Source organism: Liolophura sinensis, chromosome 6 (assembly GCF_032854445.1).
Source record: "Liolophura sinensis isolate JHLJ2023 chromosome 6, CUHK_Ljap_v2, whole genome shotgun sequence".
NCBI classification, from domain to species: Eukaryota; Metazoa; Mollusca; class Polyplacophora; order Chitonida; family Chitonidae; genus Liolophura; species Liolophura sinensis.
In genome coordinates, this window is record NC_088300.1 from 3,199,904 (window position 1) to 3,218,735 (window position 18,832).

Below are 18,832 nucleotides of genomic sequence, written 5' to 3' on the forward strand. Positions count from 1 at the left end.
CAATAACAAGGTGATCGTGTAGACAAAAGTGGTGTTTTATTGATCACATCTTGTCACATGTACTGCTTCACAAAACAGGCCACATGCATGCGATTACAACAACTTCCTTATTGCAACATGTACATGTCAGCAGTGACTTGTCTAATCAGACATCTCTGTTAATGGCTTGTTGCGCCCTTACAAATCCATAACTTCAGAACTTTGTCAGATCTGTCTAAAAGTCTCCAGTGGTTTAAACACCTGCTTCACTGATCACAAAAGGTTCAGCTTCCCTGATATAACAGTACATCTGTGAGCATCCTGTGTGCTGACTGGTCCACACTCGAACAATTATATGCACTCGAAATGTGTGTACAGTGTTTGTGTTTGTATGCCAAAGCAGGGTCAACTCTATCGTCTCTTTCTGCCTTTGCCAAATTTTCCGGATTTGGGAAACTTCTGACCTCCTTTCTTCGATCGCTTCTTTGATCTCCAATCTGCACCTCGGATCTGCTTATCTCTGGTAACTTCCCAGTTTAACTGTTTGGCATCTGCAAACACGCAAATGACAGTCTGTAGTTTTTCATCAGGCTCGGTTTATAAGAAGAATATTCTTCACAACCAGAGAATTATAATGGCAGACAGACAGAGGGCAAAAGCATTTGACTCCACAACCACAGACAAAGGTCATCAGTGACATTCAGGAACTATGTCAACTTAGCCATCACATACATGATTGTGAATCAGAATCGGAATATACTCTAAACTAACCTGCATTGTCCTTATTGGACAGCGCTTGACTTGTGCCCTGGCTAAACTTTGACCCAGAGTTCTCATCGATCAGGTGGGAGAACTGCAAAGAAAAACATGAATGCCCTTTAGTCAGGATGATACCATTGAACAAAACAGCATGGGTAGGTTGTCATACATGTGAATCCACAATGTCTAATACTTTTTTTTTTATTATCTGATAAGTGTTTTACTCCGTACTCACAAATGTTCCACTTATACAACAGCCACCAACATGCCCGGGAGAAACCAACAGGCATCCCTACATTGCTGACAGACCGTCCAGGAGAGGGAGCCAGCATGAGCTAGACTTGAACTTACAGCGACTGCATTGGTGGGAGGCTCCTGGTTCATTGTACCGGGCAATGTCAAATCAAGTGATAGTCTCACAATATGCCTAGCACTGTTAAATTTTCTTTAAAATGAATTTTAATATAGGACTTCTTTTATAATAAGTATGATTTACTCCACTTAAAATGCTTTCAGTTTACTTATTCATTTGATGTGTGTTTTATGCTGTACTCCAGAATATTTCACTTTAACGGCCGGCAGCTATCAGCTATGAGTACGAATCTAAGGAGAGTCGCAAAGTAAGGATTATCTTTTCGTACCTCCTCAGCTGCAGCAAACAGTCCAGCTTTATCGAACCTGAAAGTAAGACAAAGAAATATGATATGAGATGAGAAGTTCAATCAAAATTTTACAATGAAAGACAAAGTATGATGATTTAATTATAAGCCTTTAACATCCAAATCTCATGAAATTACTGCACTGAATCTCAAATTTGGCCCCCATACATGTACATGCACTTTCAGAAGCCCATAAAAGTTTTAAAATGATACTTTATATTCTTTAAGTTTTTCTGACAATACACTGATCCCACTCCCAAAAAAGCGTGCATGAATCAATCAGAATCAAGAAAACTGTGTCACTTCCAAATGCTAATTTTAGGCGAAATACAGTTAATTTGAAAACTTGACTTACTGTTTCTTTGACTTTTTACCAGATGATAGTGAGGATGAAGCGTTCTCTCTTTCTCTCTTCCATCTGCGTTTTGGAGCAGCTTCAAATTCAGCCATAGGATTATCTGCACAAGACAACAAGGGTAATAGTACTTCACAATCAAATACATATTCTAACAGATATAAAGAAAAGAACAGGGCATATGAAATGTGTTTAACAAATCGGATGAACAATTCCTGCATTTAAATCTTCTGCATAAAGTCTATTTAGGTTTACCATTTATTATTTATTTATTTATTTGATTGGTGTTTTATGCCGTACTCAAGAATATTTCCCTTATACACCGGCGCACAGCGTTATGGTGGGTGGAAACTGGGCAGAGCCTGGGGGAAACCCACAACCATCCACAGGTTTCTGGCAGACCTTCCCACTAACCGCTGGAGAGGAAGCCAGCATGAGCTGGACTTGAACTCACAGCAACTGCATTGGGGAGAGGCTTCTGGGTCACTGATAATGGAAAAATGTGATATTTAAGGAATAATGGCTTCATTCACTGCGTATACGCTGTGATAACTGCAGTGAAAACGCAAGTGCCCATTGTCTTTGGATGAGGCTGCAGACCCAGTCCTAAAACAATGTACATTTCCTTTTTTACATGTGAATGATGCCATTATTTCTATTCTAACACATCGCCTGTTCACATGTACTTTACACTAATTTTCAGTTTTTACTCCCTTTTGATTTTCATGCCTATTCATGCTTTATTTCGATTACACTTCTCTAATATCAATCGCTCCATGGAAGAGTCCACTTTACAGAGCTACAGGGTCAACATGTTGAGAACCAATGGGAACAACCCTGCTGAATGCTGCGACGTTACTATTCGACAACAGTGTTGGGGCACGTGAAAATATTCACTACATATACAGTCTGATATATGCAGTCGATGTCTCTATTCTGTGTGTAGAGCGCAATTTGGCAGATGTGCTAGAATCATTGTTAGAAGTCTCCATCCATAGTCACCATCATCTGAAAATGCCACATCTTCTTCATCAAAGTCCATTTCATTGCCATCATCATCCGAATCATCATTCCCAAATGCAGCCTTAAAGTCATCATCATCCCCAAAGTCTACTTCTTCGTCTGACAGATCCTCAACACTTTCATCGTCTGATGAGAAGTCCTCTTTCTTTCCTTTCTTCTTCTGTGTCTTGGACTTCTTGCTGAACTCCCTGTATGATGAAAAATCAGTGAAAGATCCTTACCATTTGTAAGAAAAAAAATATGTTTCCATTGAAAGTATCTCTATAGGCGTTGCACACACACACCTCACTCTGCTGGCAAACATTTGTATGCCTTACAAAATCAGATTCTAGTCATGTTACATAACGTAAGATAAATATGTCCACTTTATTGCTTCCGTAAAGTCTATACATATGAATATTTACCCAGCAAAATCAAACTGGAAATCTGTGCCTCCCTCGTCAACATGCTGCTCATAATTGTCTGCAAGTGAAAACAAATCTCATCAATACATTCTGTTCACTTTTCATACATTAACTGGATTATAACCATGATAAAACTGCAAGTGCACAGTTTACACATGACTTAAACAGACTTACTCTGATTTTAATGACACTTTACACAATAAACCTTTAAGTACTGGAAACTTTAATGACAAAGCAATGTATACTGCGCAGAAATCTCTAGTTAAAAATTTGAATATGAGAACCTATTTCCTATTCCTATGTCTGTTTGATGATGTATTCAAATGGAAGTTATCAACTGCTCTATCACTGAGGAACACTCACTGTCATCATAGCCAACATTAGCACAGTTATCTCCTATCAGCTGCCTATAGATATACTCACCTAAGAAGTTATCAACTGCTCTATCACTGAGGAACACCCACTGTCATCATAGCCAACATTAGCAGAGTTATCTCCTATCGGCTGCCTACTGATGTACTCACCTAAGAAGTTATTAACTGCTCTATCACTGAGGAACACTCACTGTCATCATAGCCAACATTATCAGAGTTATCTCCTATCAGCTGCCTATAGATGTACTCACCTAAGAAGTTATCAACTGCTCTATCACTGAGGAACACCCACTGTCATCATAGCCAACATTATCAGAGTTATCTCCTATCAGCTGCCTACTGATATACTCACCTAAGAAGTTATTAACTGCTCTATCACTGAGGAACACTCACCATCATCATAGCCAACATTATCAGAGTTATCTCCTATCGGCTGCCTACTGATGTACTCACCTAAAAAGTCATCAACTGCTCTATCACTGAGGAACACCCACTGTCATCATAGCCAACATTATCAGAGTTATCTCCTATCAGCTGCCTACTGATGTACTCACCTAAGAAGTTATTAACTGCTCTATAACTGAGGAACACTCACTGTCATCATAGCCAACATTATCAGAGTTATCTCCTATCGGCTGCCTACTGATGTACTCACCTACAAAGTTATCAACTGCTCTATCACTGAGGAACACTCACTGTCATCATAGCCAACAATAGCAGAGTTATCTCCCATCAGCTGCCTACTGATGTACTCACCTAAGAAGTCATCAACTGCTCTATCACTGAGGAACACTCACTGTCATCATAGCCAACATTATCAGAGTTATCTCATATCTGCTGCATAGTAATGTACTCACCCAAGAAGTCATCAAACTCTCCATCACTAACACTCTCAATATCACTGCCATCTTCCTCGTCTTTCCCAGCCGTTCCTGACTTCTGATCTGCTCGCTGTTTGAAATACCTTAGAACAGAGAATGGCATTGTGACTCCACACATTTTTTGTTAACAAACAGAAAAGAAACAAAATATTGGCGAAAGATTACGTACAGTTGGACATTCCATAAGATTTATAAAAGTTTTTAGTTACACGAGTATCAGTACTACATGTTTCTATGGTAACTTAACCCTTGTAGGAGGAGCATATAACTGCTGACTATAGCCAATCAAGACCAGTGGTGCCACTGCTTTCAATGAGAATGACAATCTGCAATTTGGCACCCCAAGTCAAAGAGTGGCTGATGAGTCTGCCAAAATTGGTGGTTTGAAAAACTCCTCAAAACTCCATTTGCTCTACTACATACAAGGTTTAACAAACTAGTAAAGGCATTTGTACATTTACAGGGCAGTATTACTTTTGCACCATGTACTGCCTGAGTAGACAACTAAATGTGAATACAGAGGATGTGAAACACACATGTAACATATATAATACTTCATTTAAACACACTTGTGCTTATTAATATTTTTTTCACCTGTAGAAGAACTTTTCCTCGACAGGTATGGTCTTCTCCTCTCTCTGTATGTACTCATCACTATTCACAGCGATCTTCTTCACCCCTCTCAGCTGCCGCTCCCGACAAAACCTGGCCCTTGAATGCTGGGCATCAACTGCAGTTGATACAACAGAAGCATATAAACACAGCATTTTCATTCACAATTTAAACCTTAAGAACAGATACACAACTATCACACACCACTCAAACTGTATTTCATTTTAAGCAACTACTTAAGCAACTCACACTAAGCATGAACAGTTTCCCACACAAACTGAAATCTCTAATTCTAACATCTGAATACAGTTGTCACAGGGGCTCATTTCATGAAGCCAATTAACAGCTTAATAACAAATGTTTATTTCAGCAAAGACGAGTCAATGCTACACAGGCTTTTAGAAGCAGACACCATCGCCAGAGCTTAGTATCAGGATTTTCATCCATGAAAGATATCTCTTTATGATGCTCTAGCAGAGGCTCTGTTTAGTCACACAAAAAATCTTGAAGATACCTTTAACCTTAGTCACCGCAGTTGTGTGAAATGTAAATTTCATAGGTGTTGTTGTCTTGTGAATATATGAACATGTCCAATTAAAGGTGAAATGTGAATTTTTACTAACTACGGACTGTTTGTTCCAGTGACCTGCACTCTTTACTATGTCATATACACGTGTGGACCTCATTGGTGTGGCTACACAAATGCTTCTGATGTTAACTCATGTACCTGTGAATGCAAAACAGAGATGAAATATTTACTTGTTTTCTGTTTCTTTGGGTTTTTGTAGACAAACCTGTCCAGGAATCTGATCAGAGCAAAGTCATGAAGAGGGTCTCCAGAATAGTTAATAGGCTTGGCCTGAAACATGTAAAGTTCTGGATAATAAAAATGTCTGTATAGATAGAAATTCATGTAAACAAGTTTGTATTCAAGACTCAAGATTACTTGACCTGTGTAATATTGCTAACCAGGCTTTACTCAAAGCAAACAACTGTACATTGCTAAATTCTTGACAAACTCTGAAAGTTGGATTTCAACATGCATGCTCATTAGTCAAATACTAACAGTCTGATAGGGACTGATGTCAAATCAATATATCATAAAGTCAAAATACTTGTTATCAATTACTGCCAGGGTTAATTACTACACATGCAAACAACATATTGATGACAACTGTAAGGACAAGTACTGAGAGAGAATGTGAAGCTCGTTCAGGTGGATGTCACAGACATTTGGTTGTTAATGTTCTCACCTGAAGCAGGGTTAGAGCAAAGAGAGAGACGGAGGGGTGATAGTGCTTTGTCAGCTTCTCCAGCTCCCACACACACTCCTGGTCTACACTACAGTACAGGGGGTTCCTGTGGGACGGGTTGTACTGGCCTGACTTCTCTACAATGTTAACAGTCACATTAAGGACAGGACTAAAGTTCAGCTCCCACACACTCCTGATCCACACTACAGTACAGGGGGATCCTGTGGGACGGGTTGTACTGGCCTGACTTCTCTACAATGTTCAGTTTGTTCATTTATTTAATTTCATTAGGTTTTAATGCATGTTGGAATTTGACAAACAACTCTTTGGTACAAAGAAATCTGCACCAAAGAAGGAGAGTAAATTTGGAGAGTAAAACTCGCTGTGGAATCCTGTGTTTCACTACCCACCTCCAAGATTACTACGATGGACCCAGGAAGACTTAGGAGTAGTCGTGGGGGCCACACTTGTGGTCTGTTTGTCATCTCCTCCATTATCCCCATTGTCATCTCTGTTATCCACATTATCATCTGGATCGGGTAAGTCCACAAAGTGTTCATCGTCTTCCTCATCCTCAGTCCATTTCTGACAACCACAAAACAAGGTTATTTCATTTAAAAACACTAGCAAACTAATCAAATTTAAAAAAAATCAGGAATGGATGATAAAGGCTACAATGTACTGAAAATAAAACTCAATATTCCTATCAGGTTATAGCATCTGATACCAGTTTGCCCCAAAATGTGCACAATGATGAAACTTACAAAACATCAATCTAAAGAAAAAAAAATCACTTACCCCAGAGATGTTAGTCAGTTGCAGCACACCATCTTTAATCTTCAAAACCTGATGATATATAATTTAATTATTTTAAAAACCATTTCAATCTTACTAGTATTATAGAAGACATACTGTATCATTTATATTTTGGCAATGATAAGAACTGATAACTGAATTGATGAATAAACTGACAGATTGATTCACTGATTACTGTTTTGTATGAATTTCACCCAATAATGAAAAACAAAGAGTGCAGAAATCCTATTACAAGCAGAATGTATGTTCCACCTCAAAGTTATTATGAGACCTCATTCATTTTATTCCGAAATTTCACAACCTCCACATTTTAAGTTTTACACCTATTGGTGAATACATAGAGATAAGAATGTTCCTACCTCAGAGAGAAGGATGAGGGAGGCACAGATAAATGGAGGGGTGTGATACGAACACACCTGCAGGAGTCGCTTGATAAATGCCTGGTGTCAAAAAGAAATAAAACACAATTATTCTCCCATTCAACTGTCTACAATAACAGTTATTAAAAACTTCAATCAATTACTTTTAAGTAACAGTAAATTAGAATGGATGAAAAGAGAACTTTTTTGTCCAAATGTACACCTGTGTGCTTAAAAATGTGTAACACTGGTGATCTTCCACCTTGACATGGTCATGACATCATTTCAAATTCGTACTGGAAGACTTACCTTTATCCTTTTCTCAGAAATATCTTGTCTCAAACTTTTGAACAGTAAGTTGAGAAACATAGTTTGTTTGGCTGATGTCTTCAGAGCTGGGTCGAGAAGTTTCTTGTAAAGGGTGATGTAGTAACGATCAGAAACACTCTGACTGTGAAAGGAGGAACAAGAACCAAATACATCATGTGCATCAGGATAATACACATGTAGACATAAAACCTGTGCTGATACCTTTTATATGTTGTCTATATAATACATGAAATGCCTTAGAAATAATTCAGCAGCTGTAGAAGATGTTCATAAGTACAGAGACCATATTTGAATATTAAACTTGGTTTTAAGAACTCCCAAGAGAACTTTCTTCTGTTCACAAGTCAACTAAGTCCTTTACTTCCGTAATTTTTTACCCAGAATCTAAATGGATTCCCATAGGTTTGCTTTGTGGGAATCCACCACAATCTAAATGGATTCCCTTAGGTTTGCTTTGTGGGAATCCACCACAATCTAAATGGATTCCCTTAGGTTTGCTTTGTGGGAATCCACCAGAATCCAAAGGGATTCCCATAGATTTACTTTGTGGGAATCCACTAGAATCTAGATCAAATCTAGTACCATAAAGTATGCAGTTACTTCAACTTTTAATACCGCGTAAATAATTTTAAGGTTTCCGGGTGACATAAATATATAGGGCTAGAAATAATCCCCACAAATTAGAAGACCAGTAGGGTCAGTTGACTTGGAAATCAACCGGCCCTTCCACAATTTTTTAAGGCCCTTTTTAAGGATAGAAAAAAGCACCATGCCAATAAAGCTTTAACAATGAAGGTTGATCTGATATATATAGTTCATCACTAGCTTTGTTCAATGAATTACAGGATTACTGGTTACTGATGACAGGATCAGTTCTTTCTTTAAGAAGTTCAGGTACTAGAGTTTTGTAACCAAGAAATCAGCTGTGAACTTTTAATATGGGGTAAGATGTTGGGGGACAGCATGGGCCCTATTAGTAAAATATACACCATCCGTAGGCCAAAGCTGTCAGCTACTAAAGTCAGTTGTAGCTGATTAAGCTGCTGACATTTCTAATGGATTTGCTACGTGGCTGTGACATTTGACAGTAGCATGCCACAATAAAATCTTTTAGCTCCAAAGCTCCAGTGTAGATAAGATTAAATTTACAAGCAAACTGTTTCAAGTCGTCACAATTCACGCCGCTTATGGTGTTTCATCGCTCTTAATTGCTAACAAAATATTTTTACAAAAATGTCCTCACGCACCCTTTTTCATAGCTCCATGATCATTTCATGTCTCCATGATCATTTCATGTCTCCATGATCATTTCAATATCTGCTCATTAGTTTCGGATATGTTTCAGTTTTAATCATCCTCTGTAACCACTACCACTGCTGTAGTTGTCAAACGGCCATTGCATTGTTGAACACAGGTGGCATTTCCGACAATTTCCTAGAAGCTCACCCAATGATCCACGGCAGAGACACAGCCAATGGGATAGACGGTATCATAGCAACATTCACTAGAAAACCAGCACGCCTTATCTACCTTTCTTTACTTTTTACCAGCAGGCCAAAGATTTATCAAACTAAAGACGAATGAACTCCCATTTTGTTTACCCACCACGCCAGGGTTTCTTATCTCAACTCTTGCCAGCATGTCAAAGAGTTCACTATCAGCAGGCAGGACAACGGTGTGAATTGTAGGCTTGTCCACATTATACATCTGAAGGTGTGAATTGTTTTCTGTAGGCTTGTCCACATTATACATATGAAGGTGTGAACTGTTTTCTGTAGGTTTGTCCACATTATACATCTGAAGGTGTGAATTGTTTTCTGTAGGCTTGTCCACACTATACATCTGTAGACATGTCCACATTATACATCTGTAGGCTTGTCCACATTTTTATATATATGTAGGCATGTCCACATTACACATCTGTAGGCTTGTCCACATTACACATCTGTAGGCTTGTCCACATTATACACCTGTAGGCTTGTCCACATTATACATCTTTAGGCTTATCCACATAATATATCTGAAGGTGTGAATTGTGTTCTGTGTTTCACACAATACAAAATCAGTCTGTTTACAAGGATATCAGTCAATATCCTTGTAGTCAACATGATTATTTTTAAAGTAACGTAATTCTTCTAACGTTTTGCATATCTGCAAAGTGTTCATTCAAGCCTATTCTGAAGGCATTATTCTGTGTAGACTGATAAAATTATGTTCTTTGTTAAGCCCTGAAACTGGCCAATCCAACTAATGTAGTAATGTCTGTAAAATCAAAGGAAAAGATGTGCATAAATTGCACTGAAAGTTAATCTTTTATCTCTGAAATGGTTGAGAAATTAAGGTATACATAAATGAGCACTTTTGAAATATAAGGAATAACTTGAATACTGAGGATGTATGATGAATCAAGATGATACTGCTGATGTTAAGGACACAATCTGAAGCCTGTCCCCTCCAGCATACCCCTACCCCCCCACCTCCCACGCCCACCCCTTACCCATCAAGACTCACCTGGAATCCATCACCTGATAGAGAAGCATTAAGGCCTGGAGACTAGTGTTAAAGTTGACCACGTGGACAATCTGGTACAGCATGGTCATCTGGGCACTCACACGTTCATAGTCCACTGTCACAACCAGACAAAACATAGTGGTCAGTAACCGTTATGCAGAGTTGACATGTTCACTTAACTGTAGACGTCAGAGTCTAAGGTATCAGAGTAAACTTCACACTGTGACTGTATTACTCACCTTTAGCGTATGGATACACTCTGTTCACACCTGTGAGGAGGCCACTCATAATCTTGTTGTTCACTTCACCCTTCTTCACAAATGCCTGGGATGACAAACAACAGTCTGCTGAATGACACTAAATATCCTATACAGAATCTCCAAGTGAAATGCTGACAAAGTTCGCAAATATATACAGTTACAATGACACCTGAAATGTACTCCCATTAATGGGAAGGAGGGTATGAAGTGTATGTAATATGCATGCAGTGTAAATACCATCCTCCTCAAGAGATTTATTTATTTATTTGATTGGTGTTTTAAGCTGCACTCAAGAACATTTCACTTATACGACGATGACCAGCATTATGGTGGGAGGAATCCTCCACAAGAGAGATCCCTGTTAATCAGATTTTAAGTCTTTACAGAAAAAGTGTTAAATTTTTATACGATACACCGTACGTTTAATGGTAAACTATAACGCGCGACATAACAATACAAGGACATGGAGACACAAGGCTGAATCTTGAAATCTTGAATTCAAAAGGGACGTATTAACTAATCAAGAAAAATCATCAATTTCCAGTCAAAATTTGAATTGTGAAATTTAATTGGACATGGCACAAAACACCAGTATCAATCATTCATGACTGATAAATTTCACGAATGAAACGATAAAGAAGATGAAATGATAAGACTAAGCTTCCGTAAGACTATCTGACTACAGTATATACTTATGACACACATACCTTGAAGAAAGAAAAGTAGACATCAATCAACCTGTTAGCCAGATCTCTGTCTGACTGACTGAGTGTCAGCTGATTGAGGAAACAAATGGCATAGTACCTGGAAATAAAAACTAAAAATTACTCACCTGTGGAGGTATATCAGCAGTTTGAATGTGTACATACTGTACAAGTAGCTTTAAGAAAATGTTTTGTATCTGTTACAAGTGTATAATCTGTGCCTTTAGGGAGAGCCTTTAAATCAGTCTGAACATGTAAATACTGTAAGTATCAGATCAAACGTGTACATACAGTGCCTTTAGGGAGAGCCTTTAAATCAGTCTGAACATGTAAATACTGTAAGTATCAGATCAAACGTGTACATACAGTGCCTTTAGGGAGAGCCTTTAAATCAGTCTGAACATGTAGATACTGTAAGTATCAGATCAAACGTGTACATATTGTGCCTTTAGGGAGGGCCTTTAAATCAGTCTGAACATGTAAATACTGTAAGTATCAGATCAAACATGTACATATTGTGCCTTTAGGGAGAGCCTTTAAATCAGTCTGAACATGTAGATACTGTAAGTATCAGATCAAACGTGTACATACAGTGCCTTTAGGGAGGGCCTTTAAATCAGTCTGAACATGTAGATACTGTAAGTATCAGATCAAACGTGTACATATTGTGCCTTTAGGGAGGGCCTTTAAATCAGTCTGAACATGTAAATACTGTAAGTATCAGATCAAACGTGTACATATTGTGCCTTTAGGGAGAGCCTTTAAATCAGTCTGAACATGTAGATACTGTAAGTATCAGATCAAACGTGTACATATTGTGCCTTTAGGGAGGGCCTTTAAATCAGTCTGAACATGTAAATACTGTAAGTATCAGATCAAACGTGTACATATTGTGCCTTTAGGGAGAGCCTTTAAATCAGTCTGAACATGTAGATACTGTAAGTATCAGATCAAACGTGTACATATTGTGCCTTTAGGGAGAGCCTTTAAATCAGTCTGAACATGTAGATACTGTAAGTATCAGATCAAACGTGTACATACTGTGCCTTTAGGGAGAGCCTTTAAATCAGTCTGAACATGTAGATACTGTAAGTATCAGATCAAACGTGTACATATTGTGCCTTTAGGGAGAGCCTTTAAATCAGTCTGAACATGTAGATACTGTAAGTATCAGATCAAACGTGTACATACAGTGCCTTTAGGGAGGGCCTTTAAATCAGTCTGAACATGTAAATACTGTAAGTATCAGATCAAACGTGTACATACAGTGCCTTTAGGGAGGGCCTTTAAATCAGTCTGAACATGTAGATACTGTAAGTATCAGATCAAACGTGTACATACAGTGCCTTTAGGGAGAGCCTTTAAATCAGTCTGAACATGTAAATACTGTAAGTATCAGATCAAACGTGTACATACAGTGCCTTTAGGGAAATGTTTCATGTCAGATCAAATGTATACATACAGTGCCTTTAGGGAAATGTTTCATGTCAGATCAAATGTATACATACAGTGCCTTTAGGGAAATGTTTCGTGTCAGATCAAATGTGTACATACTGTGCCTTTAGGGAAATGTTTCATGTCAGATCAAATGTGTACATACAGTGCCTTTAGGGAAATGTTTCATGTCAGATCAAATGTATACATACAGTGCCTTTAGGGAAATGTTTCATGTCAGATCAAATGTATACATACAGTGCCTTTAGGGAAATGTTTCATGTCAGATCAAATGTATACATACAGTGCCTTTAGGGAAATGTTTCATGTCAGATCAATTGTATACATACAGTGCCTTTAGGGAAATGTTTCATGTCAGATCAACTGTGTACATACAGTGCCTTTAGGGAAATGTTTCATGTCAGATCAAATGTGTACATACAGTGCCTTTAGGGAAATGTTTCATGTCAGATCAAATGTATACATACAGTGCCTTTAAGGAAATGTTTCATGTCAGATCAAATGTGTACATACAGTGCCTTTAGGGAAATATTTCATGTCAGATCAAATGTGTACATACAGTGCCTTTAGGGAAATGTTTCATGTCAGATCAAATGTGTACATATTGTGCCTTTAGGGAAATGCTTCATGTCAGATCAAATGTATACATACAGTGCCTTTAGGGAAATGTTTCATGTCAGATCAAATGTATACATACAGTGCCTTTAGGGAAATGTTTCATGTCAGATCAAATGTATACATACAGTGCCTTTAGGGAAATGTTTCATGTCAGATCAAATGTGTACATACAGTGCCTTTAGGGAAATGTTTCATGTCAGATCAAATGTATACATACAGTGCCTTTAGGGAAATGTTTCATGTCAGATCAAATGTATACATACAGTGCCTTTAGGGAAATGTTTCATGTCAGATCAAATGTGTACATACTGTGCCTTTAGGGAAATGTTTGGCCTGTGAAGAAGCTGCTCAGTTTCCTTGACAACAACCATCTTCATGTTAGGATGACATTCCACTATAACACAAACGTAGGATCAATGACTTACAGATTTTCAAACATACTCGTTCGAAACCAGCATGGGTTAACTTTTCACTCTGGTTCAAGGACGAAAAGCTGTACTCACAGCATGATCTCTTACTCACAATCGTACATTTTAGTTCATGTTTCCAAAAGAAACTATTCATCACGGTAACAAAAAATACATACATTTCCTTTGAACATAAATCCAGTTTAACGATAATGACTTACTTTACATGAAGCTGATCTTTAACAAATAGCTACACCAACATGTAAAGACCATGTAACATTTTCATTATCTACCCTCTTACCCAAAGTTGACAGAAGATGTGAGGACTTTGAGGCTATTTTGTGGTCAGGATCTCCAACCTTATTTACCAGCATGCCCAGCAGCATCTGCAATGAAAAAAATACAGAAATTAATCCAACAATTTCACTAGACGTTTCCAAGTAACTTAAGATCCTTTCTGCATTCACATAAAAAATTTTCAAATTTATGTAATTATAAACATTTTGGGGAAAAATTTCTTCGCATATTTCTGAAATCCATAGAAGTAAGATTCATATAAACATGTATTTCAACAAATCAAATTATAGAATAGAAGTTTGGCAAACTTTCAAATGTTTGCAATTTCATTCCATATAAGCACAAAAACTACATGGAGCTATTATTAATGATAAGATAATGGTGTAATATTAATATCAAACATTTTAGCAATGTTCTAAAGAAGCTTACCTTTTCTTGCTCTGGTTTGTTAACAAGCAAGCTGTATATGGCACCTACAGAACATAAAAATGAAGTCAACAAGGAAAAAATCAGAGATTGCAAAAACATAATCCTATCCTTTCCAGAAAAATATAAATATAACACAATGAGTGGGCAAAACAAAAAAGAGACACACTTCACAATGGTGTGGATTCAATAACATGGACAAATGCATGGCAAGAGATGGTGTATACTGATGCTGAATGTACTAGGTCTAGCACAACTTTCCCTCCTGTCCACCCCATCTGCCATATCTGCCTCGCCCGCCGTATCTGCTTCGACCACCGTATCCGACCTGTCCACCCCATCTGCCATATCTGCCTCGCCCGCCGTATCTGACTCTACCACCATATCCAACCTGTCTGCCATATCTGCCTCGCCCGCCGTATCTGACTCTACCACCATATTCGACCTGTCTGCCATATCTGCCTCGCCCGTTGTATCTGAGTCTACCACCCTATCTGCTTTGACCACCATATCCGACCTGTCCACCATATCTGCCTCGCCCGCCGTATCTGACTCTACCACGATATCCAACCTGTCTGCCATATCTGCCTCACCCGCCGTATCTGCTTTGACCACCATATTCGACCTGTCTGCCATATCTGCCTCGCCCGTTGTATCTGAGTCTACCACCATATCTGCTTCGGCCACCATATTCGACCTGTCCGCCATATTTGCCTCGCCCGCCGTATCTGAGTCTACCACCGTATCTGCTTTGACCACCATATCCGACCTGTCCACCATATCTGCCTCGCCCGTCGTATCTGACTCTACCACCATATCCAACCTGTCCGCCATATCTGCCTCACCCGCCGTATCTGCTTCGGCCACCATATCTGACCTGTCCACCATATCTGCCTCACCCGTCGTATCTGCTTCGACCACCGTATCCGACCTGTCTGCCATATCTGCCTTGCCCGCCGTATCTGCTTCGGCCACCATATCCGACCTGTCCACCATATCTGCCTCACCCGCCGTATTCTCTTCGACCACCGTATCTGCTTTGACCACCGTATACGACCTGTCTGCTGTAAACACTGGCACTACTTTCCAAAAAACTTTGTTACATTTGCACGAAAAGGGTGGTATTGTCACTATAACTGACTCCTGTTAAAACCAATTAGCAATTAGTACGAGTTAATTCTGAGCTATCCAATAACTTGAAAGCTAAACCTGGCTCAGGAAGAGACACATGCAACTTTTTTGTCTTGATGTACAGTTTTTCAAAGTCCATCACATAATTCTCCATGCTCATTGAAGGAATTTTTCGAAAACGATCAAACGCTGTCAGTTCACAAGTTCTGCACACAATCAGTCTGTACACCATCATCCTCAGTCTGTACACCACCAGTCTGTACACTATCAGTCTGTACACTATCATCCTCAGTCTGTACACTATCATCCTCAGTCTGTACACCACCAATCTGTACACCATCAACCTCAGTCTGTACACCACCAATCTGTACACCATCAACCTCAGTCTGTACACGATCAACCTCAGTCTGTACACCATCAGTCTGTACACCATCAACCTCAGTCTGTACACCACCAATCTGTACACCATCAACCTCAGTCTGTACACCATCAGTATGTACACCATCAACCTCAGTCTGTACACCATCAGTCTGTACACCATCAACCTCAGTCTGTACACCATCAATCTGTACATCATCAACCTCAGTCTGTACACCATCAATCTGTACACCATCAACCTCAGTCTGTACACCATCAGTCTGTACACCATCAATCTGTTCATCATCAACCTCAGTCTGTACACCATCAACCTCAGTCTGTACACCATCAATCTGTACACCATCAATATCAGTCTGTACACCATCAACCTCAGTCTGTACACCATCAACCTCAGTCTGTACACCATCAATCTGTTCATCATCAACCTCAGTCTGTACACCATCAACCTCAGTCTATACACCATCAATCTGTACACCATCAACCTCAGTCTGTACACCATCAATCTGTTCACCATCAATCTGTTCACCATCAACCTCAGTCTGCACACCATCAGTCTGTACACCATCATCCTCAGTCTATACACCATCAATCGGTACACCATCAACCTCAGTCTGTACACCATCAATCTGTTCATCATCAACCTCAGTCTGTACATCATCATCCTCAATCTGTACACCATCAACCTCAGTCTGTACACCATCAATCTGTTCACCATCAACCTCAGTCTGTACACCATCAGTCTGTACATCATCATCCTCAGTCTGTACACCATCAATCTGTACACCATCAACCTCAGTCTGCACACCATCAGTCTGTACACCATCATCCTCAGTCTGTACACCGTCATCCTTATATAATTTTTCAAGTTCACTGAACACTCTGTTTCTGATTGTCTCCTCACATTTTGTGCCACTATGAGAATCATACAGGTACATGTATGCCATATCACACCCAACATACACTCCCTGTCATTCTGCAGACTTTGTGCCACTCTGAGAATCCTACATGTGTGCAATATCCTACCTGACATACACTCCCTGTCGTTCTGCAGACTTTGTTCCACTCTGAGAATCCTACATGTATGTCATATCCTACCCAACATACACTCCCTGTCATTCTGCAGACTTTGTGCCACTCTGAGAATCCTACATGTGTGCCATATCCTACCCGACATACACTCAGTGTCATTCTGCAGACTTTGTGCCACTTTGAGAATCCTACATGTATGCCATATCCTACCCGACATACACTCCCTGTCATTCTGCAGACTTTGTGCCACTCTGAGAATCCTACATGTATGTCATATCCTACCCGACATACACTCAGTGTCATTCTGCAGACTTTGTGCCACTCTGAGAATCCTACATGTATGCCATATCCTAACCGACATACACTCCCTGTCATTCTGCAGACTTTGTGCCACTCTGAGAATCCTACATGTATGTCATATCCTAACTGACATACACTCCCTGTCATTCTGCAGACTTTGTGCCACTCTGAGAATCCCACATGTGTGCCATATCCTACCCAACATACACTCCCTGTCATTCTGCAGACTTTGTGCCACTTTGAGAATCCTACATGTATGCCATATTCTACCCGACATACACTCAGTGTCATTCTGCAGACTTTGTGCCACTTTGAGAATCCTACATGTATGTCATATCCTAACTGACATACACTCCCTGTCATTCTGCAGACTTTGTGCCACTCTGAGAATCCTACATGTGTGCCATATCCTGCCCGACATACACTCCCTGTCATTCTGCAGACTTTGTGCCACTTTGAGAATCCTACATGTATGTCATATCCTACCCGACATACACTCCCTGTCATTCTGCAGACTTTGTGCCACTCTGAGAATCCTACATGTATGTCATATCCTAACTGACATACACTCCCTGTCATTCTGCAGACTTTATGCCACTCTGAGAATCCTACATGCGTGCCATATCCTACCCGACATACACTCCCTGTCATTCTGCAGACTTTGTGCCACTCTGAGAATCCTACATGTGTGCCATATCCTGCCCGACATACACTCCCTGTCATTCTGCAGACTTTGTGCCACTTTGAGAATCCTACATGTATGTCATATCCTACCCGACATACACTCCCTGTCATTCTGCAGACTTTGTGCCACTTTGAGAATCCTACATGTATGTCATATCCTAACTGACATACACTCCCTGTCATTCTGCAGACTTTATGCCACTCTGAGAATCCTACATGTATGCCATATCCTACCCGACATACACTCCCTGTCATTCTGCAGACTTTGTGCCACTCTGAGAATCCTACATGCGTGCCATATCCTACCCGACATACACTCCTTGTCATTCTGCAGACTTTGTGCCACTCTGAGAATCCTACATGCGTGCCATATCCTACCTGACATACACTACCTGTCATTCTGCAGACTTTGTGCCACTCTGAGAATCCTACATGTGTGCCATATCCTACCCGACATACACTACCTGTCATTCTGCAGACTTTGTGCCACTCTGAGAATCCTACATGTGTGCCATATCCTACCCGACATACACTACCTGTCATTCTGCAGACTTTGTGCCACTCTGAGAATCCTACATGTGTGCCATATCCTACCCGACATACACTACCTGTCATTCTGCAGACTTTGTGCCACTCTGAGAATCCTACATGTGTGTCATATCCTACCCGACATACACTACCTGTCATTCTGCAGACTTTGTGCCACTCTGAGAATCCCACATGTGTGCCATATCCTACCCGACATACACTCCCTGTCATTCTGCAGACTTTGTGCCACTCTGAGAATCCTACATGTGTGCCATATCCTACCCGACATACACTACCTGT

General features: G+C 39.8%; 1 protein-coding gene across 1 annotated transcript in view; it reads right to left on the reverse strand.

Moving 5' to 3' along the window:
* Positions 1-21: 21 nt before the first annotated feature.
* LOC135466142 (CCAAT/enhancer-binding protein zeta-like) overlaps positions 22-18,832 on the reverse strand; it is a 30,365-nt gene continuing 11,554 nt past the window's right edge. The window contains exons 10-29 of the mRNA XM_064743513.1: positions 14,486-14,529; positions 14,061-14,145; positions 13,662-13,746; positions 11,283-11,379; positions 10,555-10,639; positions 10,316-10,430; positions 7,784-7,925; positions 7,475-7,555; positions 7,098-7,145; positions 6,710-6,884; positions 6,300-6,436; positions 5,806-5,905; positions 5,029-5,164; positions 4,411-4,517; positions 3,180-3,237; positions 2,755-2,963; positions 1,753-1,855; positions 1,380-1,416; positions 751-832; positions 22-530 (exon numbers count right to left, since the gene is read on the reverse strand). Coding sequence (XP_064599583.1) covers positions 391-530; positions 751-832; positions 1,380-1,416; positions 1,753-1,855; positions 2,755-2,963; positions 3,180-3,237; positions 4,411-4,517; positions 5,029-5,164; positions 5,806-5,905; positions 6,300-6,436; positions 6,710-6,884; positions 7,098-7,145; positions 7,475-7,555; positions 7,784-7,925; positions 10,316-10,430; positions 10,555-10,639; positions 11,283-11,379; positions 13,662-13,746; positions 14,061-14,145; positions 14,486-14,529 — 2,066 coding nt within the window. The 3' untranslated portion in view covers positions 22-390. The remainder of the gene's footprint in view (positions 531-750; positions 833-1,379; positions 1,417-1,752; positions 1,856-2,754; positions 2,964-3,179; positions 3,238-4,410; positions 4,518-5,028; positions 5,165-5,805; positions 5,906-6,299; positions 6,437-6,709; positions 6,885-7,097; positions 7,146-7,474; positions 7,556-7,783; positions 7,926-10,315; positions 10,431-10,554; positions 10,640-11,282; positions 11,380-13,661; positions 13,747-14,060; positions 14,146-14,485; positions 14,530-18,832) is intronic.